Source organism: Typopeltis vanoorti, chromosome 8 (genome assembly GCF_054136105.1).
Source record: "Typopeltis vanoorti isolate ZY-2024b chromosome 8, IOZ_Tvanoo_1.0, whole genome shotgun sequence".
Classification (NCBI taxonomy): Eukaryota; Metazoa; Arthropoda; class Arachnida; order Uropygi; family Thelyphonidae; genus Typopeltis; species Typopeltis vanoorti.
Window position 1 is genome coordinate 55,225,547 of NC_143556.1, and position 25,432 is coordinate 55,250,978.

The window sequence follows — 25,432 nt, forward strand, 5'->3', positions numbered from 1 at the left end:
CTAAATGAAATTCACTATGCCAATTATTATATGGCAGTCCAGTCCCGATGAGTATGTTAGAGTGTTAGACGTAATGATCAGTTAGAATGAGCCTCGGTCACTCATGAGCCTTGGCAACGTGAGTGTGTTATTCACAGTTTTCTTCAATTATACCTGATTTTTTATTTTGTTTTCTTTTTAACTATAACCCTTTCCTTTTCCAGCAATGTCAAAAGAAGCAACAGTGCAAAACCAGAAAATGAGCAAAAGAAACAAAGAAAAGCAATTACATTAGAGAAAAATATGAAATTATTACCAGCCATCAAGTGGGTAGCACTGTTAAAGCTCTTTCTGAGAAATTTTCTCTTGCCGCTTCTACAGTCTGCACCATTTTAAAGGATTTAAAAAAAAAAAAAAAGCATGTTTCAGAAGGTGATGTTAATTGAGCTGCTTCAATCTCACACTATGGTACTCTCAACCAATGACCTCCTTGAATTAGAGGAACAAGAAAAAAATGACAAAGAGACAAAGAAGATAACAAATATAAAGCTCCAACTTGGTTTTTCACTTTAAAAGGCCTAGAAGAAGCAACATTTAAACTTCTCGACAAAGCTCAAGCAATCTTTGAATGACAAGATTCAGACTTTAAATGATTTAGTAAATTTTCCCACAAAATGAATAATGCTTCTGCTTGCTATCGAGGTATTTTAAATGAAAAGAAACGAAAGCCAACGAAACAGATGACACTCGAGGCCTTATCTGAAAAATAAATATGCTTCCTAATATATCTCCCACTACCTCAATGGTTGCCGATTCACCAGGTGATATAGAAATGAGCTTTTTTTTCCCCCCAAAGATTCTTATGTTATTTTTTAAATATAAATCTTTGGCCAATAAAGTCTTTTCTTATCATTTAATATTCATTTTATATATTCATTCTTATGAATGTAACTCTCGCTTAAAGCATTATTTCTAAGGCAAATAAACTCCCGCTTTATGAATGGTTGCCAGGAACCAATTAATTCATAAAGGTGGGAACTACTGTACTTCATCATTTTAGCTGATTCTTTGAATGCTCGAGTAAAAGTGGTAATCATGGAGCATTTCAATTTGTTGCCATTCTACTAGATGTTTATATCTGTTGCATGTGCTGCTAGCCCTGATTTGTGCTTTGTTTCATTCTCAACATCCTTGATGTGTTCTGATTCCCAGATCTGTCAATTTGTCCTATGTAGTATAGCCCACAACTGCAACTGATCACATAGACACCTGATGTTTTAAGTGGTAGATGTGATGGTTTAGGAGATTTCAGAAGGAGATTTTGTTGATTGGGAAGAAAGTGACGTTTAGGTTTTTTTTTTTTTTTTGCAAAACTATCTTGCCATTTTATCTGTGATTGAGCATATCTGTTGGAGAAGAATCACTGCTCCTTTATATATATATTCTTGGTACACTGTTCCTTTATATATTCTTGGTTTATTCGTTCTTCTGTTTGTTTTGGAGGTTGAGATATAATTTTTTTTTTTTTTTTTTTACTATGTTCTGTTATGGCCATATTTTGGAAGGAAAGAATTAAGATACTGTGGCTATTGGTTTCTTTTATCTATATTCATGGAAATTCTGTAGGCTCTATCGGGTAAGGAAGAGATGATGGCTAGTTTATGTGCAGGGTGGTAGTGATGAGAAATTGCATGTATCCTGTGTTAGCTGGTTTCCTGAAGACTGAGAAGTTGAGTGAGTTTTGCTCTGATATCTCAATTAATGTATCCAAAAACAGTAAAGACCTCTTTCTTTCTAATTCAGTAATGAATTTGATCTGAGGAGGAATGTTGTTCAGGAAGGTAGTGAAATCTTCTAAATGGATAGTGATGTTCCAGATCCATTAATTTCACATTATTATTAATGAAATATAATTATTATCAGTACTAATGTAATTAACAGACATGAAATTAACTATACACATGAATTACATAACAAAAAAGTATTTAATATAAAACATTTTGTGATGAATATCTCATCTCATCATTGGAGTGACATCCTTAAATTATAGCTATTTTTAAGGAAATTACAACAATGACTAATATTAACTAAAATAAATTTAATTAATACTTCCAATATTTTGGCAAAGTCACACTGCCATTGTCAGGGAACATAATATAAATTACGTGCCTGCAGGCTGTTGGGCTGAAGCACAAAGCTTCCCAAATTTGTTGAGGCTACAGCAGTTTCTTAAGGCAGAAGCAGATTCAAGGAAGAGTCTTTCATATTTATATTTACTGCAATGGAGTGAAGCAGCTTTCTTCACCATATTCTATGGTGGGTGTTCAAGGCATGGTCAGCAAGTCCTGAGTGGCAGTAGTGATGGAAATGGATATAGTACTTATGTTCAGCAATTCTGATGGTGGCTGTCCTAGCATAGTACTGATTTACAACTACAACACCTGGCAGGTCTAGGGACTGTGTTTTTTTTTTTTTTTTCCTTGCTAATTTTTCGGATGTGCCTTGGATATATGGAATAGTGATAGCTTTGATGTAATCTCTGTACTGGTTTGAGGTTTTAATATTTTTTGGATATTGTGAGATTTGTAGCTATTTGGCTATAAAGACGGTCAAGTCTAGTGAAGAGGACACTGTTATTTGAACTAAATAATGCAGTCCTGTTATATAAAGTTTTAATAATTTCATACTGTTGAGCAGGTGGGGGGGGGGGGGGTTTGTAAACAGAAAATGCCAGAGACCCATCAGGCTGGCATGTAATTAAAGTACCTAGAAAGAGGAGACTGTGGTCATTTTCTTTTTTTTTAAATATGAACTGGATCCTAGGATGTTAACAGTGTTGGTGTGTTAAAAATATGTCGAGAGTAACCAGGCCATATGGTCAAATGGAGAACACATCATAAGCAAAGCGTAGCCAAACAGTGGGTCTATATGGAGCAGAGTTTACAGCTTTCTCTTTAAATGTTTCCATGAAGAAATTAGTAGGAAATTAATTAAAAAATTAAGAGAGTAAATTGAGAGTAAGTTTAAATTAAGGAATTCATTTAGGTTTACTCTCAGTTGATATGCTTCATGTTCATTACTTAGTGTAGTGCCTGCATCCTGTAACTTATATTTTGTTCCCTGGAAATGGCAATGTGACTTTTCCAAAATATTGGAAGTATTAATTAAATTTATTTTAGTTAATATTAGTCATGTTGTAATTTCCTTAAGAGAGTTATAAATACAGTTATAATTTAAGGATGTCACTCTAATGATGTGATGAGATACTCATCACAAAAAGTGATTTATATTAAATACTTTTTTCATTATGTAATTTAGTGTATAATTAAGTTCATGTCTGTTAATTAATTAGTACTAATAATAATTAATTATATTTCATTAATAATGTAAAATTAATGGATCTGGAGCATTCATTAATTACGAATGCTATGACTAGTAAAGAGGATATGAGGTAACTTATCCCCTCAACTACAATCTCATTTAGCATTTGATTATTCTGCTTACAACTATAACAGATGAAGAAGAGGAGATAGCAAATGGCAGGCAATTTATTATATTTGAAAAACCAAATATAAGAAATATATAGCAAAGATAAATAATACTATATAAAATATTACTGCAATATTAAATTTTTCCACTATAATATATACTCCCTAAAACATTTTTAAATTTCACAAAAGTTTATTTACACGCACAAAAGTATAATCAGATAAATAACAAGTATAGCAAAGATAAATAATACTATATAAAATATTACTGCAATATTAAATTTTTCCACTATAATATATACTCCCTAAAACATTTTTAAATTTCACAAAAGTTTATTTACACGCACAAAAGTATAATCAGATCACAAGTAATATTTTCAATTATCAGTTATCCATTTAAAATATTTTAATACTAATGTTTATCAGATGAATAAAGAATTTAAATAAATCATATTTACTTCCAAATCCAGGACTTCCAAAAGTGCCGTTCCCAGACTGGGCAATAGCACCAAAAGTTGGTGTTTGAGGTTGCTGAGCAAGACTACCAAATGATGGACTCTGCTGGCCTTGAACAGCCAGGGCTCCAAAGCTGGGGGCATTAGTAGATGCAAAACTGTAACAAAATATATGAACTCCTGTAATTTGATTATTCAAATAATAATTCTGTGCAAGGGCAGAAGAAAAAAAAAAAGTTATATATAATTTTTAAATGATTAATATGACTTAAGGGTCAAAGGGGTGCTTAAGGGTCAAAGCTGTATAACTGAGAGGAGCCCTCCACATAGCCTTTAAAGGAATGCGGAGAACCGACCAGGGCTTCTGACCTAATGTCCAATCCTCACCTTCTCGTGGTGCACCCTGTTGGGTATCTACTTTGATACTGAACGAACGAGGATGGGCTGGCAATTTGGGATTTAGCCGACCAAATTGTATTCTTATTGGTTAAACCAAAATAAAAAATGATGGTACAACATGACAAAATTTCATGCCGGCTGGGGCGTCGCCCGGTTAAACAAGGCCCCCATTGTTTTCGCCAGGGAACCAGGGCGAACAGCGAAAAGTCAGCTACTGGAACAAATCTGAAAACAAACCCCAACTCAACATCACCAGAGTTAAAGATCGGTACTATCAACGTAAGAAGCCTGAATGGCAAAGAAATGGAGCTAGCTGAGGAATTAGATAAGTACCAGATCGACATAATAGGGGTGACTGAAACAAAAAAGACAAAAACTGGTGAGATCTTTCTGAGCAATAAATACAAAATGTTATATTCAGGCAATAACAATCAAGGAAAAGAAGGAGTAGCCATAGTATTCAACACAAAATACGAGGCTAATCTTCTTGAATGGCAGTCAGTCTCAAGTAGAGTAATGTGGGCAAATATGAGAATGGGGAACTGGACAATGAGACATATTTGTGCCTATGGTCCCACAGAAGGTTCTACTAAGGTAGAAGTGGAAGAATTTTTTGAGGCTTTAGAAAAAGCAACTGACACAATGAAAAAGGAAAAGTTGGTCCTTGTTGGGGATCTAAATAGTAGAGTAGGAAATGATTGTGAGACATACAAAAATATTTTGGGAAAATTTGGAGAAAAGAGCAAAGCTAATAATAATGGCAAATATCTGTTGGATTTCTGCTCAGGACAAGGACTGGTTATTACTAACACCATGTTCCAACATAAAAATGTGCACAAATTCACATGGAGAGAAGAGGCTAGGAATAAGAAAAGTCTCATTGACTATGTTATTGTTGATAGTGATGTTTTCTCCCTGGTGCAGGACACCGGAGTGTACAGAGGATTTGAAATTGGAAGTGATCACTATTTAGTCTTGAGCAGGATAAAATTGAATTTCATATTGAAAAGAATAACATGTAAGAAAGTTTTAAAGCGAATAAAAGTTGAGCAGCTCTCAGATGTAAACTGTAGACTAAAATACAGAAATATTATTGAAAAGAAAATGAAAGAGTTTGAGAACAGGAATCAAACCTTGGAGATTCAGTGGCAAACTCTGAAGGAAACATTGATTGATTCTGCCAGAGAGGCATGTGGTGAGGTTGTGTGCAAAGATAAAAAAATCAGAACTCCCTGGTGGACACAGGAAGTTAAAGAGGCAGTGAAGGAAAAGAAGAAAGCATATCAAAAGTTCCTGGCAAATAAGTCAGCTTTTACTCTTACAGAATACAGAGACAAATGCAAAAATGTTAAACACTGTGTAAAACTAGCTAAACAAAAGTCATGGGAGGACTTTGGCAAGAATATAGAAAATAAATATCAAGAAGGTGGCAAAATATTCTGGAGGTTGTTGAAGAAGTTTAGGAATGGAGGAAAGAGTGCTGTAAAAGGAATTAGAGATGATAAAGGTGACATGAAAACAGGAGAAAAAGATATCCTTGAAGTATGGAGTAATTACTTTGAAAAACTGCTAAATGAAACAAGCAGTGATGACAGCACAGTGATAAAAAACACTGACCAGGCATGCAGTCAGGAATACATATCCATACTTGAAGTAGAAAAAGCCATCAAAGGCTTGAAATGTGGAAAGGCAGCAGGAGTAGATGATATTCGACCAGAAATGCTGAAGTATGGTGGTATAAGAGTCTTACAGTGGCTGCACTGCATAGTTCAGAAAGCCTGGACAGAGGGACGAATTCCCGATGATTGGAGTAGAGCTCTCATAGTACCCATATATAAAAAGGGAAATAAAACTGAATGTGAGAATTACAGAGGTATTTCCCTACTGAGTGTTCCTGGCAAGATCTATGCAAGTATACTTGAGAAACGGTTGAGAAGAATTGTGGAAGAAAAGCTTGGTGAAGAACAAGCTGGATTCAGGCCAAATAGAGGCTGTCAGGATCAGATCTTCACTTTACGACAAATAGTCGAGAAAGCATGGGAATATAATAAAGATCTGTATTAAGTTTTGTCGATTTGGAAAAGGCATATGACAAGGTGCCAAGAGAGAAGCTATTCAATACGCTGCAGTTATATGGTGTCAATGGGGCATTATATCAAGCAATACTTAGTCTTTATTTGAGTTGTGAGTCAGCAGTTAGAATTGAAGGAAGTACAGGAAGATGGTTTAATGTTAAATCTGGTGTGAGACAAGGATGTACATTATCCCCTCTGTTATTCATTATCTATATGGATCACATTATGAAGGAATGTGGTATTAAACCTGATATCAAAATTGGAGATGTTAATGTCAGCTCTTTGCTTTATGCGGATGATGTTATACTTCTAAATAAATCCGCTACAAGTCTGCAAGATTCTCTGACTAAATTGAATAGCTGTTGTAATAGATATGGTATGAAGGTCAGCAATAAAAAGACAAAGACAATGAAAATAGGCAGAATCATTGAAAATGTCAACTGTGTTGTGAATGGAGAACCTGTGGAACAAGTAAAACATTTCAGTTACTTACGCACAATTTTTACTGAAGATGGTAAACTAAATATAGAAATAGACAACAGAATCAGCAAAGCTGGTATCGTGGGAAGTCAATTGAATAAATTCATATGGAATAAGAAAGAAATTAGTCGGAACACTAAATTAGCTGTATACAAGACTGTGTTCAAACCAATTTTAACTTATGGATCTGAGAGCTGGGTCAGAAGTAAAACACTTGACCAAAGACTAGAGACCGCAGATATGAGAGTCCTGAGAAAGATTAGAGGCGTGAACAGATGGCATCAATGGCAATATCATATTAAAAATGAGGATATTAGGAAAGAACTTGACATTGTCAGCTTCCAGGAATGCGTTAGCAGAGCTAATCTCAGATGGTATGGTCACTTAAATAGAATGGGAGAGGAAAGATTAGCAAAACAAGTGTTCTCTGCCAGGTTGGCAGGAAAACGACCCAGAGGAAGACCAAGATATAGGTGGATTGATACGGTACAAAGTGCCTTAGACGATAGAAATATAAGATCTGATAATGTTGGAGTCTTGACAAGTAACAGACTGATTTGGAGGAAAATTGTAGATAGGAAGTTAGTAATGATGTAATTTTTTCATGTAGTACTGTCATATCCTGTACACCCCTTGAGGGTACATGGCAGGAATTTGATGATGATGATGATAATATGACAGGACTAACATAACCTTTTGAAATAGACAAGTTACTACAATTTCAGTATAAATCTTCAAAGCCATTTTTCATCATAGTTATATTTACAATATGTACAAGCCTACAGTATAGTCTCAAAGTAAGTTCTCAAGATGTATTATTTTTTAAGTAAATCCCAACTATAAAATGTTATAAACCTATAGTACACATATGGGCAAACCCTGGCCCGGATCTAATCTATTTCAGCAAAGTTTGTCTGATTCATGGTGGGAGGAAAACATGGTGTGTTCTACTAACTCACATTAAGCTGATGTCATATGACTTGCGCAAAACACACCATGTTTTCTCCAACCAAGGTCTCTTTCTCACTTTGACTAACGGCGTGTGTGTGAACGTGTGACAACGTGTCAGTTCAGTACTTGCGTTGGTGTTGTGCTTTGTTCAGTGCCTGCATTGATGTTATGTTCTGTTCGGTGCCTGCATTGATGTTGTGTTCTGTTCAGTGCCTGCGGTGTAGAAGACAGTTTTGTTTGACAGTTCTGAATATTGCTTATAAATTTTGGACAATGTCAGGGGTTATTGCTAAAAAAAAGAAAAGTAGATGCAGAGAATCGTCAATTTCAAGACAACTGGAATGGAGGATTATTATTTTATTCTGAATAAAGATTTGCCTGTATGTTTGCTATGCAAAGAATCCGTATCTGTCAACAAAGAATACAACTTGAAGAGACACTTTACTTCGAGACATGCGGATCACCCAAAAATTGGCCAACTACAAAAAGATGAAATACAGAAGTTGAAGAAGAACTTGGATACCCATCAGCAAATGTTCAACAAGCAAAGAACGCAGCACCACAGCATTGTCAAAGCCAGCTTTGTGGTAAGTGAAAAAACGGCTAAGCATTCTAAGTCATTTGGTGAAGGAGAATTTATCAAAGAATGTCTGCTGGATGTTGCAAGTATAATATGTCCTGAAAAGAAAAAAGACTTCGAGAATAATTGTTTGTGGAGACGTACTGTTATACAACAGATAGAAATTATGGCTGATGATATCAAAAAAAGTTTAAAAGAGAAGATTGATAGATTGGAAGCATTTTCAATTGCTTTGGATGACAGCACCGATCCAATACAGGCACAACTAGCAATATTTATTCGAGGAGTTGATGCAGATTTCAACATCACAGAAGAATTATTGGTGCTTCGGCCATTAAAAGGAACAACTACCGGTGAAGATATATTTGAAACAGTCAACACAGTCTTCGAGAGATTTGGGCTTAAATGGAGTTCACTATCTGGCATATGCACTAATGGAGCCCCTGCAATGGCTGGTGCACAGAAGGGATTTATTGGAATAGTTCATGAAAGAGCAATAGAACAACAGATCCATCTGGAAAATTTAACAAATTTTCACTGCATTATCCACCAACAAAATCTGTGTGCAAAATCGATTAAATTCACAAATGTTATGGAAGTTGTAGTAGCCAGTATTAACTTTATTAAGCCACGTGCACTTAATCACCGCCAATTTAAGGAGTATTTGGAAGACCTATTTTCGGATTATGAAGATGTGTCTTATTATTGTGAAGCGAGGTGGTTGAGTAAAGGTAAAATGTTAAAATGATTTTATGATCTGAGACAAGACATTGCAGATTTTATGGATATAAAAGGAAACACAATTAACCAAGTAAAAGATGATGAGTGGGTGTGTGATTTAGCATTCCTTGTAGATGTCACCAGATACCTAAAGAAACTGAATCTTAAGTTGCAAAAACAAGGACAATTGGTTCATGAACTGCATGGACATGTCAAAGCTTTTTGTAATAAACTAAGATTGTTGGAAAGTCCACAATCTTAGTTAAAAATTGTTATCATTTTCCTACTCTAAGCAACTCATAAAAATATCCCTTATAATTGTTATGGAGATTAACTGAAGGCACTAATAGAGCAATTTGATACAAGGTTTGCCGACTTCAAAAACAAAGACTCCACATTCGCTGTATTTGCTCGTCCGATGGAGGCTGATGTAAATAATGTGCCAGAAAACTTACAGATGGAACTTATTGAGCTTCAAGAAGATTTAGTGCTAAACTCACAATTGAACAACATTGCTTTGACGGATTTTTATAAATTTTATTTGATGGAAGAAAAATATACAAATTTACATGCCTTTTCAAGAAAAATCATTTGTCTTTTCGTGCGAACAGTTTTTTTTCGAAGATGAAATACAATAAATCAAAAATTCGGACAATAATGGATGAAAACCTCGAAAATTCTATGCGATTATAATTATTATCAGAGATTATCCTTAAGTAATATTAGCATCAATATTGATAGTCTCGTAGTTGAAGTACAAGGCCAATCTTCACATTAAATTGTTATGTCGTTCATTATATTATAAAATTTATGTACAGCTTTATATCAAAGGATTATATTATAAATAAATGAAATATGAAGTAGCAACTTGTTTTAATTCATTTAATATTAATTTATTTTATTTAATAATTTGGTCCGGCCCTTGACTTGCAGACAGAATGATAATTTGGCCCCCAAACTAGGAAAGGTTGCCCATGCCTGCTATAGTACATCAGCATTAGTACTGTGGGTGAACTAATAGTTACACAGACCAAATACCCTGCTCTAGATACCAAACATGGAACTTTTCCAAGCCACTTTAGATCTCCAATAAGCAGAGTGGTGATCTCACATCACATGACCCTAAAGGCATTTGCAAACATGCGTTAACTAGGTAGGGATTTAATACCACAGCCTGTTGGTTGGAGAGTAAACAAGTCATTTCACTTGGACAACCATGTTGGCTATACATTGAAAAAAAGTGGGCATTCTTTACTGCTGAACTGAAGGTCTGAGGATAAGAGTCCCGTAAAACATGGTAGTTCCATACAGCCAAATTTGTCAAAATTTAGGTTATTCTTCAGTACATAGGCTCATTCATGACAGCCTTTAAAAATTTATATTTTCTCGTATGAAGTTTTTTTTTATTTTTAAATCAATGAATACTATGACATGTATTCATAACATGGAGAGTGAGATTTCAGTGGCTGTAGTGATGATGGAACTGAATGTAATCATGCATTCAGCAATTCTGAGTGTGTCCTGCCAATCTGATCATAATAAGCAAGACAAATTGCAAAGCACCTGGAAGATCAAAAGGCTGAAACTAATTTTATTTTTTGGAAAGCAAATGACAATGCTAGTTTTTTGGGGTATGAGGGTAATGAAACTGTACTTTTTAAAACGTAGGCTTTTTTTTTTTTTGAAAGTTTCTTGGACATAGGGGATGATTACTGACCTTCCAAAGCTTAAAGCCAGTAAGGATAGAGGAGTGGAAAGTTAGATCTATTATTATTATTATCATTCCTTCCTTGTTATTATTCTATTAATCTAGTGGGGATTATAGCCATGGCATAAGAAGATACTGCTTATTTGAGAGAGCTCAGGAATAAGCACCTCATCCATGGATGGGGTCCTTATTCCTGATTCACAGTGAGATTGTTGATTGACAGATCTCAAAGGAGGTAGCTTTTCTGTAGACTGTGAAAGATAAGGCTCAATTAGGCTAGGACGTGATGAAATTGACCAAAGACTAGAGACCGCAGATGTGAGTCCTGAGAAAGATTAGAGGCGTGAACAGATGGCATCAATGGCAATATCATATTAAAATTGATGATATTAGGAAAGAACTTGACATTGTCAAGCATCCAGGAATGCCTTAGCAGAACTAATCTCAGGTGGTATGGTCACTTAAACAGAATGGGCAAGGAAAGATTAGCAAAACAAGTGTTCTCTGCCAGGTTGGCAGGAAAACGACCCAGAGGAAGACCAAGATATAGGTGGATTGGATTGATACGGTAAGAAGTGCCTTAGACGATAGAAATATAAGATCTGATAATGTTGGAGTCTTGACAAGTAACAAACTGATTTGGAGGAAAATTGTAGATAGGAAGTTAGTAATGATGTAAATTTTTCATGTAGTACTATCATATCCTGTACACCCCTTAAGGGTACATGTCAGGGAATTGATGATGATGACGATGGTTAGTTATTGGGGACAAAAATCTTCTCCACATCTAAAAGACATTTGCATTCTCTTCCTCAGTCTTCCTATACCTCTTTTCCCTGCAGGTTTATATTTAATTACTTACTTTGTAGTCTTCCCTCTTTCATCTGTTGTATCTCGGAGTTTTAGGATGTTGAAGTTTGACAGCCGCATAGCAAAAATTGCAAATACAACTCAGAGGATAATTGCAATTTTGAAATGAACCTTTACATGTAAAGATAAGGAAGTCATTTTGCCTCTTTACAAGGCTTTGCTAAGACCTCACTTGGACTAATGTGCACAGGTCTGGTCTCCTTGTTTTCGTGGTGATTCTGATTTAGTGCAGAGAGTGCAGAGGAAAGTGTTAAAAATAATATCAGGATTGTGGAATACTGATTATGAAGACAGATTGAGAATTTAGACTGCAGGCACTAGTAAACAGGAAAAGGATGATATGATTCAGAATTACAAACTTTTGAAAGGGTCATAGAGGATTTCAGTAGGTGGAATTTTGAAACAATATTCACAAACCAAACTGATAATAATGGCTCATCTTCCATATACAAACTAGATGAACATTTAGGAAATTAAAAAACTGCCTAATTTAAATCCTGTTCATAAAATGTTACACTCAGTAGAACTGAAATTGTGGTTAACAGCATGGTCCTCATTATTTACCAATGTTCCTCTTAAAAATGCTCTAGAATAAATTCAAGCCCAATTTCCTCCTGAATTCTCAGGCTTTTTTTCAATTCACAATGAACTCTGGCTACTGTGTTTAGCAAGAAAAAAAAAATGCAAACTAAATAGAAGATATGACCATACCTACTATTGTAAACAATTTCTTGCCCTCAGAAGGGAATGCTCTTAAAAACACACAGCACAGAGCACAGACCTACCACCTTGAATCAAACTTTGGACAACATAGTCCTGACATAATGAACATAGAGCCTGTACATGAACATCGAAAAGGCAATATCCTAAGATCCACTCTACATTAAAAAAAAAAGAAGGAAACAATAACATTCTGTCCTAAACATACATACCAACCATCCAATGGATTCTTAGCTTTTCCATTCTACAGAAAAATTCACACACACACCAAGAATCTCACCACTCAGAAATATAGCATTTTAAAAACTTTAGTGAAAGGAGAAAAATTTATCATCATGTGTGAATCCCAGCATGAAATGTTGTAAATGTACAGTAAAAGGGGCCAAAAATTAAGGTAACACATTAATGAACAATAACTGATGATCAGGTCCTGCTTCTGTTCACTGGTGATGAAAATCATCTCCAATCTAAAGAAATTGACAAACACCAATCCTGATGATGGAATTTGAATCTGCAGCCTGCTGTTGGTAAAGAGATTATTCATTTGTCCAACCTGGTTGCCAATCTCCTTTGATGATAAGGTCTTCACTCAACTCACTCAAATAACACATCTCTTTAGGAAATGGCTAAAATGCTACCTGATTAACAGAATATTAATAACGAAAGGATAGTAGTAACAATTCCATATGACCAGAAAACTTCAAAATGGCCTAGCAAAAACTCATAATAAAGTATAACCTCATTTCCACTGTGATCAAAGAAAACTGTCATCTCGCATCTGCACCTCCAACTTGTAGATATTCTAGATGCCTACCAGGTGCTTTGCAGTTGTAGACTTGCCTATGATCTGACTGGTAGGGCAGACAACACGAGGACTGCAGCATCCAAAAATTACATCCAGTTACATCGCTACAGCCAATTAAGTCTTAGTGCCCATTTCCTCTCGGGTCATTCACTACAGAGCCAGGATACTTCGAGGCTCTGTATTTCTGCCCACACTCTTTCTTGTATTCAGAAATGGCAATCTTTCACTAAATTGAAATCGTATGCAAGCTTTGCTGATGCCAGTACACTCCATCAAACTTTGAGTGTTCAAGAAGCATAACATGTTTTGAAACATCTCATATACATGGGAGTGAAATATAAAAAACTGACTGTGCCATAGACTTGTTAGGATTCACTGGAAACACATCACCTTACTTGCACAGAAGCAGAATGTCCATTGAATTACTCATGAATAAGCCTCCCCACTGAAGAATTATAATAAACTCTCATTATAGCAAACTCAAGTCGATAAGAGTGGAACTATTAATTAGAGCATATCTTGGTAGTGTACACATGTACAGTGCAAAGTGCTGTACGTGTGTACACTACCAAGTTTTGATTGTACTATTGGAATATAGTTTTGCTACTACAGAAGAACTGCCTAGTAGTTTCAGTTCCCAATACTTAATTTAATAGTTTATTCTATATTTATAGCATTTAATGAATATAGTTAGAGAGGTTAAGAAAATATAAGAAGAAGCAGACAAAGCAAAACTTATTTAAATAAAATACTGATAAGTTTTATCAACATTGTATCAACTTCAACTTGCAGTAGTAGGGAGGGAAGGCTCGTGGAAAGGCTTGACGTTGGTTATACATTCTTACTAAATAGCTTAAGGAAATTACAACAAACAATACAAAATACATTAAAATAAATTTTAGTACACTTCCAATATTTCGGCAACGTCACATTGCCATTATCAAAGGAACTTAAATACAAGACACGTGCACGCAAGCACAACACACAGTAAATGAGGAACGAAGCAGGAAGCTATTCTTTCTCCTAAAAGTCCTGATGGTGCCCCCCTAGCAGGAAATGTTGGTATTCTTGGCCAATTGAGCTGAAGGTCTTCTGATGTAGGTTTCCCAAATTTGGGGCAGTCTCATGCAACCAAATTTGTTGAGGTTTGAATTGTTTCTTGCAGCTGAGGCTGATTCCATGAATAGCGTTTCGGATTTGAATTTACTACGGTGTATTATCGTGGCTTTCTTCCACCGTATTCTATGGTGGGTATCCAGTGCATGGTCTGCAAGACCAGAGTGGCTGCATTGCTGAAAACGGATGTAGTCCTTGTGTTCTGAAATTCTGATATTAGCTGACCTGCCTATTTGGCCGAAATAGGCCAGTTTACAACTGCAAGGACTTGGTATACACCAGGTAGGTCTGGGGGGAATTGGTCTTTAGTGGAGCAGATAAGGGATGCCAATTTTTCATAAGGTCTGTAACAAGAAGTTAAGTCATGTTTTTTTAGGATTTTTGTAATTTTTACCAAGTCGCTTGCAGTTGTAACTGACCTACTTTGGACTGTTTGGCCAAAGTAGGCCAGCTTATAACTGCAAGGGACTTGTTATACACCAGGTAGATCTAGGAGGGGGGGGGTGGAGGGATTGGTCTTTAGTGGAGCAGATAAGGGATGCCAATTTTCTATATGGTCTATAACAAGTCATGTTTTTCAGGATTTTTGTAATTTTTTTCACAGGTGTGCCTCGGATATAGGGAAATGGTGATGGACTTAGAGTAATCTTTGTTGTGAAGGGGAGGGGGGGGGGGGTTTGTGGTTTATTGGTTTCAATATTTTTTGGATTTTTTTTTTGGGGGGGGGGGGGGATAGACATTGACTAAGAAAGTGTTGAGAATGCAGTTCAGTTCTGTGGTTAGAGCATTATCATTGGAACAGATAAATTTACCCTGTTGTGTAGTGTCTTAATGACTCCATATTGTTGTGGGGGGGGGGGAGATTGTTGGTGAATGTATCTGCCTGTATGGGTGGGTTTTCTATAAACTGAGAAAACCAAGGTTCGATCAGCCTGGCAGGTGACTAGTGTGTCTAAGAAAGGAAGGCAGTTGTTTTTGGTTGTTTAAGTGTGTTAGGAAGGAGAGGAGTGTATCAGAGCCAGGTGGCCAAATAGCAAACACATCACATCAACATAGCAAAGCCATATGGTTGGATTTTGTGGGGCAGAGTTTAAGGCTTTCTCTTCAAAAGTCTTCATATAAAAGTTGGCGAAGGATGGGGAGAGGGGAGAACCCATGGCTGCCACCTCTATTTGTTTGTAGAATTTTCCTTACCAAACATAATAGCCAGAGTTCATTGTGAACTGAAATAGGGCTATGATATTGGGAGGAAATTTAGCTTTTATTAGCTCTAAGGATTCTTAGAGTGGGACATTTGTGAATAGGGAGGAGAACATCAAAACTGACCATTACGTAAGTGTAAGGTTTTCTATGCTGGCATTGAAGTGCACTGAGTTTTTTATGTGTGAAAGTGTGCCAGTATAGTGTGTGAGGGCTTTGGCCAAATGTTTAGCCAGTTTGTATGTGGGGGGAATCAATGCCATCCACTATGGGAAGTAATAGCACATTATCTTTATGTATTTTTGGGAGTCCATATATATATATATGGAAGGGGGGGGGGGGTATGGAGTGAAACGGTTTTAATTTAACCTGACTTCTACAGGCCAAGAAGTGACCTTCTTAAGGAGACTGTGTGAGTTTTCTAATTTGTGGATTGGGGGGATTGTACTCGATAGGGAGGTAAGTAGCCCGATCTAACAATAGAGCATTCAGCTTACATGTGTAATCCTTTGTGGTTAAGTAATACAGTGCTGTTCCCTTTATCCGCTTTGGTGATTATTATTTCCTTGTTTTTCTTTAATTTTTGCAGAGATTTAATTACCTTATTGGGCATGTTGGTTTTTGGTGGTTTTGCTTTGGTCAGAACACCAGCCACATCCAGTCTAATATCGTTGGCGACATGGTTTGCAACGTCTCGTATCCCGCGTTCAATTTGTATCATAATATCTTCAGCAGGTATTTTTCTGGGCGCAATAGTGACATTGTGGCAACTTGAGAGAGCATCGAGTGCTTCAGGTTTCAAACTAATTGACGAAAGGTTGACTACCGTGTCGGTAGGAAGTTGTGGTTTGGAGTTCGAGTTCTTTTTTAAATTCTCAAATTTTTGATGTGTCGTTCCATACTTTTTTAAATTCTTTATCCGCAGCAGTGCACGAGATGTCATATAAAATAGACGAAATCTTGTTGGTTAAGGTGCTGGAAAGCTCATTTCAAGTGCCTGGATAGCTAATTTAGCGTCAATAAGGGAACCGCGAGTAGCAGCGATTTGTTCCCTGAGCAAAGCTTAGCTGGCACATTTATAAATACGGAAGAGCCTTTTGGGAAACGGTGCTTGAATTTGACACAGTTTGAGATTACCTGGTTTATCCCAGTAGCGTTTTAGGAAAGAGAGACGATTCAGTTTTCTTAATAGCTACATCTTCATTTTACCGTAATGGCAGGCCTTATGCGTGATGGAATCTCAGAGGTTTATCGTAATTCTCGTGGAAAGGCTTAGGCGTTGGTTATACCATTTAGTAAGAACTTAAGGAAATTACAACGTAAAATAGAATATACATTAAAATAAATTTTAATACACTTCCAATATTTTCGGCAACATCACGTTGCCATTATCACAGGAAACTTAAATACAAGGCACGTCGTGCAAGCACAGCACAGAGTAAATAAGGAACAAAACAGGAAGCTATTCTTTCTCCTAAAAGTCCTGATGGTGCCCCCTAGTGGGCAATGTTAGTATTCTTGGCTGATTGGGCTGAAGGTCTTCTGATGTAGGTTTCCCAAATTTGGGGCAGTCTCATGCAACCAAATTTGTTGAGGTTTGGATTGTTTCTTAGGGCTGAGGCCGACTCCATGAATAGCCTATCGTATTTGAATTTACTAGTTGTATTATCGTGGCTTTCTTCCACCGTATTCTATGGTGGGTATCCAGAGCATGGCCTGCAAGGACCCAGAGTGGCTGTATTGGTGAAAAACGGATGTAGTCCTTGTGTTCTGAAATTTTGATATTAGCTGTCCTGCCTGTTTGGTCAAAGTAGGGCAGCTTACAACTGCAAGGGACCAGGTATACACCAGGTAGGTCTAGGGGAGGAGGTTGGTCTTTAGGGAGCGGATAAGTGATGCCAATTTTCTATATGGTCTATAACAAGAAGTCAAGTCATGCTTTTTTAGGATTTTTGTAATTTTTTTCCGAGGTGTCTCGGATGTAGGGAATGGTGATGGAGTTAGAGTAATCCTTGTTGTGAAGGGGGGGAGATGGGGAGGGGGATTATGGTTTATTGGTTTCAATATTTTTTGAATTTTTTTTTTTTTTGGGGGGGGGTAGCCATTGGCTAAGAAAGTGTTGAGAATGTGGTTCAGTTCTGTGGTTAGGACATTGTCATTGGAACAGATAAGTTCAGCCCTGTTGTGTAGTGTCTTAATGACTCCATATTATTGTGAGGGGGAGATTGTTGGTGAATGTATCTGCCTGTATGGGTGGGTTTTCTATAAACTGAGATAACCAAGGTTCCAACAGGCTGGCAGGTGACTAGTGTATCTAAGAAAGGAAGGCAATTGTTTTTTTCTTCTTCCAGGGTGAACTTGATTATGGGGTGTTGGTTGTTTAAGTGTGTTAGGAAGGAGAGGATCGTATTGGTGACATGTGGCCAAATAGTGAAGACATCATCAACATAGCGAAGCCATATGGTTGGTTTTTGTGGGCAGAGTTTAAGGCTTTCTCTTCAAAAGTCTTCATATAAAAGTTGGCCAAGGGTGGGGAGAGTGGAGAACCCATGGCTGTCCTCTCTATTTGTTTGTAGAATTTTCCTTGCCAAACAAAATAGCCTAAGTTCATTGTGAACTGAAATAGGGCTGTGATGTCGGGAGGAAATTTAGCTTTTATTAGCTCTAAGGATTCTTAGAGTGGGACATTTGTGAATAGGGAGGAGACATCAAAACTGACCATTACATCAGTGTGTTTGAGTGTAAGGTTTTCTATGCTGGCTTTGAAGTGGGCCGAGTATTTTATGTGTGAAGGTGTGTTGCCAGTATAGTGTGAGGGCATTGGCCAAATGTTTAACTAGTTTGTATGTGGGGGAATCAATGCCATCCACTATGGGACGTAATGGCACATTATCTTTATGTATTTTTGGGAGTCCATATATATATATATATGGGGGGGGGGGGGTATGGAGTGAAACGGTTTTACTTTAACTTGACTTCTACAGGCCAAGAAGTGAACCTCTTAAGGAGCCTGTGGAGTTTTCTAATATTTGTGGATTGGTAGGATTGTACTTGATAGGGAGGTAAGTAGCCCGATCTAACAATAGATCATTCAGCTTACCTGTGTAATCCTTTTGGTTAAGTAATACAGTGGTGTTCTCTTGATCCGCTTTGGTGATTATTATTTCCTTGTTTTTCTTTAATTCTTGCAGAGATTTAATTTCCTTATTGGGCATGTTGTTTTTTTGGTGGTTTTGCTTTGGTCAGAACACAAGCCACATCCAGTCTAATATCATTGCCGACATGGTTTGGTAGGTGTCGTATCCAGCGTTCAATTTGTATCATAATGTCTTCAGCAGGTTTCTTCTGGGCACAATAGCGAAGTTGTGGCCATGTTTGTACTTTATTGGTTTCAAAAAATATTGAAACCAATAAAGTACAACCTCTCCCCCCACTTCACAACAAGGATTACTCTAAATCCATTTCCATTCCATATATCCGAGGCACCTCGGAAAAAATTACAAAAATCCTAAAAAAACATGACCTAACTAAGTATAATTTCTGGGAAATTCCCATGCTACTCCTCTAAAACACTATTAATATGATTAACGGCTATTTTAGCCTGTTTTTGTTTAGGAGTGTCCCTCATATTTAATACATTGGCTAACATAACTCAAAAGGGGTATATATATATAATTTATAATTTATATACGGCAGCCTTGACATAGCCCTACAGCCATTCCCACAAAGTTCCGACGATGGTCAGACGATGACCGAAACGGTCCACACCCCGTAAACCCTTGCCCCAGTTTCCACATAAGGATACCCTTCCCCTTCCTTCCCCCCCCCCCCTCTCCCCACAACAAAATAATATATATATATATATATTTATATATATATTATTAATAGTAACCCGGGTTCCCAAACTTATTTCCCGTGTCCCAAGTACATCCCCATGTTCTTTCCCTCTCTTCCCCCCCCTTCCACAAGAGCTTGGATTTAGAAGGCATCTTTAAACCAAAATCAAGGTATGTACATAATTTTTCAACATTTTTTATTCTGCCATAATTGCCTTCTACACTCACCCGTAATGTCCTAAATTATATATATATATACCCCTTTTGAGTTATGTTAGCCAATGTATTAAATATAAGGGACACTCCTAAACAAAAACAGGCTAAAATAGCCGTTAATCATATTAATAATGACCTAACTTCTTGTTACAGACCTTATAGGACAGATAATATCAGAATTTCAGAACACAAAGACTACATCCATTTTCACCAATACAGCCACTCTGGTCTTGCAGACCATGCGCTGGATACCCGCCATAGAATAAGATGGAAGAAAGCCACAATAATACGCCGTAGTAAATTCAAATATGAAACGCTATTCATGGAATCAGCCTCATCTCTAAGAAACAATCCAAACCTCAACAAATTTGGTTGCATGAGACTGCCCCAAATTTGGGAAACTTACATCAGAAGACCTTCAGCCCAATCAGCCAAGAATACCAACATTGCCCGCTAGAGGGCACCATCATTACTTTTAGGAGAAAGAATAGCTTCCTGCTTCATTCCTCATTTACTGTGTGTTGTGCTTGCGTGCACGTGTCTTGTATTTAAGTTCCTGTGGTAATGGCAACGCAACTTTGCTGAAATATTGGAAGTGTATTAAAATTTATTTTAATGTATTTTCTATTGTACATTGTAATTTGCTTAAGCTATTTAGTAAGCGAGGGAAGGGAATGATTATATGCAATTTCATGTTGAATTGCAGAGGTTGTCTAAAACCCAGCACATTACAGTATGTGCTGTGATCCCACACCTATCATTCTGTATTCCAAAACTAATGAAAAAGTCCCAAAAAGTATGGTTCCATTGCAGCAACAGCACATATGCGGACAGTCTGCAATGCAGATAGAAGACAAAATGTCATGAAATAAACATAGATCCTTTGGCAACTGGTAAAAGAAATACAGTGGTGTTCAAAATGACCACCACCACCAGCCATGTAATTGTTGAAACCTCTTTTGACTGACAGCTTCATGCTGGGTCGTTTTTGATTTACAGCTGAAGCAATTAAGGCAATAAAGCCGCTGTATTGTCTGTAAATTGTGTGATTTTTCTGGCTAGTTTACCTCAGATAGGTTAATTAATAATGCTCAAAGAGAGTGCCACTGCAGTGTGGCACTACTGTTGCTTCCCAGCTAATTCCAGTTGCAAAAAGGCAGCTACAGTGAGAGTGTGGTCCAAAACAGGTGTCCGTGAAATTTTTGCTGTGAATGGCAAAAAGGTGATGTTAAAGAAGCAGTTGTGTTTTGGTGAAATGAATTTAAAGTGGGCCATGATGAAATTGAAGATCAACATCAGGCAGACCTTCATCGAGCAAGGCAACAGTTCGTGCATTAAGGGCATTGTTCTTGAAGACTGGCAAGTGAAACTGCACAAGTGGTGAACTTGAGTAAATACACTGTTTATGAAATTGTTCACAATGTCCATGGCTTTTGAAAGGTGTGCACTTGCTGGGTGCCCTGGATGCTATGAGACATACTGTTGTGTCCAATTCTTGGTTTTTTATTGTACAATGGTTGTCTATTTTATTCTTTCTTTCCTAACCTAAACCTTCTTCTATATTAACCTTATTCTATCAATATCCTACTGCCATTTATGTTGTAACTTTTTCTTCCTTATTATAACTATCCTACCGCTGAGCCATTTATGTTGCATCGCTTCTTCTTATTCACACTTATTTTAAACCTTTGTTGCTTTATCTCCTTAATACACTATCGGGTAGCACGTGGTACCTCTGAGGGACAATGGAATTTCCTCGAGATAGAGGCAGTATCAGAGTGTCTAAGATTTACCTCTCGTAAAATGCCAAGAAATTTATTTGTTTCGCTATTAGATTATTAAACATTAACAACCAAGAGGCAATCTCTGGACAGTACTTAATGATACCTATCAACTCTGCAGACGTGACCAAAATATACTATTTTCAAATATCCCGCATAGGTTCGCATTAATATTTTATAAGCGGTGCATCGGATTCCAGGAATCACAGAAAGTCTTTGTTAGAATCAAAAGCAAGGTTTATTATACTCAAAAGTTGATACACATAATAACACTAAGTTAAATCCCATCTTAAGGGAGTTTCAGACAAGGTATATAAAATTCAAACACTACTATTATCCTTATAAAATATTATACAGTAGCTTCCTAAAGTAAGAATTATATTAACCTTCGCTAATGCATTAATCATGTACTATTATCACAATCAATCTAAAACTCTGTAGCTCTGTCAGACTACACAAGATAACATTCATATCTTTCACAATCTCTTTATGTTATGCCAATTCTTTACTCTAACATATCCTTAACTTCATTCAATATAAAAGTGAACTTAAACACAACGACAGATAGTAAGATTACTTTCAATATCCCTCTAAACTGATAGCAATACAATCTTATCCTATAACATTAATGTTCCTTTTCCATAACATATTAACATGGCACATATTTTGTTAAACACAAACAAAGTCTACTTCTCTTCCCTTTTCGGCTCTTTAGTGCTTCATAGATTCACAGGAAACTGGCCTTCTGTGGATAGCCAGACTAGTTTCTTTTCGCAGAGAATACGGCCGCCAAGACTGTAGCTGCCTATCGGGAGCCGTCCGACATCAAGGCACCGTCACCCTCTCCACCACTACGAGGGATGAACACACAGGAAATCCAGGGAAAAAAAGCCTTGTTACAGGGTCACATGACCCTTATATTTCCCCTATTCTTCTCGGTGATTCTCGCCCTTTTCGATGTCCAGCCAACTCACACATATTGCTACGTCACAGCATCCATATCTCTCCCCCGCTATTGCATGTACGCTGGCATCACGTTGTTTGCTTGGGGAGAGCCACTTCCTCACGTAACCTTTGGACTTGACTCCCCCCCCAACTGTTGAATTTGTGCTTACATTCCATAACTCTTTTATACATGTTTTATAATGCTCTGCTAATGTTTTATACTTTCAATATTAAATTAACCACATTCGTGAATGGCACAAAATACATACTTATTTAACCTTTTCATAACAGAACACATTTGATACATGCATACACATTACTTACTTTACACTTAGAGGCAATTTACTGTATTTATCTCATTCTTTGGTTTGGAAAAGCATGTTAGACTGTGATAAGATAGGAATTCATAAATTTCCACTTTATCGCCATCTAACAATACCATCTGTGAATATTTAAATGATGAACTACAGTCTTCAGTTTGATCAACATAGTTTGTGTATGCTTCTTAATACAAGCTGTAATTTGATAAAGATCTCAAAGTAGAGAGGTAAAATCAATGGGAATTATCAGCAAAATGTTTCACTCAATTTAAGCTAGTAACTTTAGTTATTATCAAATTTTTGATATGTACTCTCAAGGGATATACAGGATACTATGTTAGTAAATAAAATTTTTATGTAGTATTAATTTCCTATTGCCAATTTACCTCCAAATTAGGCTGTTATTAGTCAGGACTCTAATGCTGTCATATCTTATAAGGCACTTCTAACTGCAACAATCCACCTGAATCTTGGTCATCCTCTGGATCTTTTGCCAGATCTGATGAAACATTGTTTTGCTAACCTTTCCTCTCAATATGTTTAAGACTACCTAATATTTTCATTTTTACTGATTCTGCCATTAAGGCCATTTAATATTTCACAGAACTCTCATATCTGTGGACTCTTGCCTTCAATCAGCTATTCTGTTTCTAACTCAGCTTTCAGATTCAAAAGTTAAAATTAGTCTGAACACTCACTTGTAAAAAGCTAGTTTAGTATTTTGACTAATTTCTTTTTTATTTCACATATTTTGTTGACTTCCCATCATACTAGCTTTGCTAATTTTGTTGTCTATTTCCATATTTAATTTGCATATTCATTAAAAAATATGCCTATTTTAGTTGAAATTATTCACTTGTTCTATGTGTTCTCCATTCAGGGTGCAGATGATATTTCAACACATGCCCACCTATTTTCAAAGTCTGTTATTTATACTGTTGATTTAATGCTAAATTTGTTATAGCAGTTATTCAATTTAGTTAAGAAATCCAGTACAGCTGTACTGGATATATTTAAATATAACCACATCTGCATAAAGTAAAAAGCTGAAAATAATGCCTCCAATTTAGATATCAGGTTGAATGCCACTTTCATCATATGACCTATACAGGATGATGAATAAGAAGAAATAGTGTGCACTTTTGTCTCACACCTGATTTTATATCAAACCATCTTCTTCTACCCCCTTCAATTCCAACTGCTGAGTAAAAACTCAAATATAGACTATGTCCTGCGTGATATAACATCCTATAACTAATATTTTTAATAGCTTTTCTCTTGCCACCTTGTCATATGCCTTTTCCAGTGCTAAAAAACTGAAATATAGATCATTGTTATATTCCCATGAATAACTTGGGTAAGTTTTTTTTATTAATATTAAAACTAAAAAAAAAAATGTTTTTTATAATAGCGATAAGAATTTTTTTAAATGCATACTTACGATCCAAATCCAGGTGCTTGATTTCCAGCACCAAAGGTATTTCCAACCAGTGGATTGGAGAAGGTTGCTCCACTTCCAAATGTTGGAGAATTGCCAAAGGTTGGTGAACCACCAAAGTTTGGATTACTTCCAAATGAGGGACTTGCACCAAACCCTGTATAATAATCACAGAAGTTAATTAAAACACACACACACACACACACACACACACATATATATATATATATTAACTTGATTAGCTTGATTAACTTGACCATAAATTGATTAGCTGTTGTAATAGATATGGTATGAAGGTCAGCAATAAAAAGACAAAGACAATGAAAATAGGCAGAATCATTGAAAATGTCAACTGTGTTGTGAATGGAGAACCTGTGGAACAAGTAAAACATTTCAGCTACTTACGCACAATTTTTACTGAAGATGGTAAACTAAATATAGAAATAGACAACAGAATCAGCAAAGCTGGTATCGTGGGAAGTCAATTGAATAAATTCATATGGAATAAGAAAGAAATTAGTCGGAACACTAAATTAGCTGTATACAAGACTGTGTTCAAACCAATTTTAACTTATGGATCTGAGAGCTGGGTCAGAAGTAAAACACTTGACCAAAGACTAGAGACCGCAGATATGAGAGTCCTGAGAAAGATTAGAGGCGTGAACAGATGGCATCAATGGCAATATCATATTAAAAATGAGGATATTAGGAAAGAACTTGACATTGTCAGCTTCCAGGAATGCGTTAGCAGAGCTAATCTCAGATGGTATGGTCACTTAAATAGAATGGGAGAGGAAAGATTAGCAAAACAAGTGTTCTCTGCCAGGTTGGCAGGAAAACGACCCAGAGGAAGACCAAGATATAGGTGGATTGATACGGTACAAAGTGCCTTAGACGATAGAAATATAAGATCTGATAATGTTGGAGTCTTGACAAGTAACAGACTGATTTGGAGGAAAATTGTAGATAGGAAGCCAGTAATGATGTAATTTTTTCATGTAGTACTGTCATATCCTGTACACCCCTTGAGGGTACATGGCAGGAATTTGATGATGATGATGATGATGATATATTAACAGTTTGACAAAGTAGAATTTTCTTCATTTCAACAAAGTGAAACATTTTACTACAGACACATTCCTGTAGTAAAATGTGTCTATAGTAAAATCTGTACTACAGACACACATCTGATTTTCTTCTTGCAATGACTGTGTAGGTCTATATAATATCAAGATATTGGTAGAATTCTTAATGGATGATGTAAATAAAATGTCCAGAAAAAAACATTACAACACTCTCCATTGAAGTAAGAGGTAGCACTGTACAGTTGACTCTCATTATGGAGAAACT

General features: G+C 36.4%; 1 protein-coding gene across 7 annotated transcripts in view; it reads right to left on the reverse strand.

The window, feature by feature from the left end:
• Positions 1-25,432, reverse strand: part of LOC150104005 (uncharacterized) — a 534,288-nt gene that overhangs the window by 19,346 nt on the left and 489,510 nt on the right. For all 7 annotated transcript variants that reach the window (XM_090397243.1, XM_090397238.1, XM_090397241.1 and 4 more), the window contains 2 exons: positions 24,086-24,239; positions 3,926-4,080 (listed from right to left, as the gene is read on the reverse strand). In XM_090397243.1, the coding sequence (XP_090253369.1) occupies positions 3,926-4,080; positions 24,086-24,239 (309 nt within the window). The remainder of the gene's footprint in view (positions 1-3,925; positions 4,081-24,085; positions 24,240-25,432) is intronic.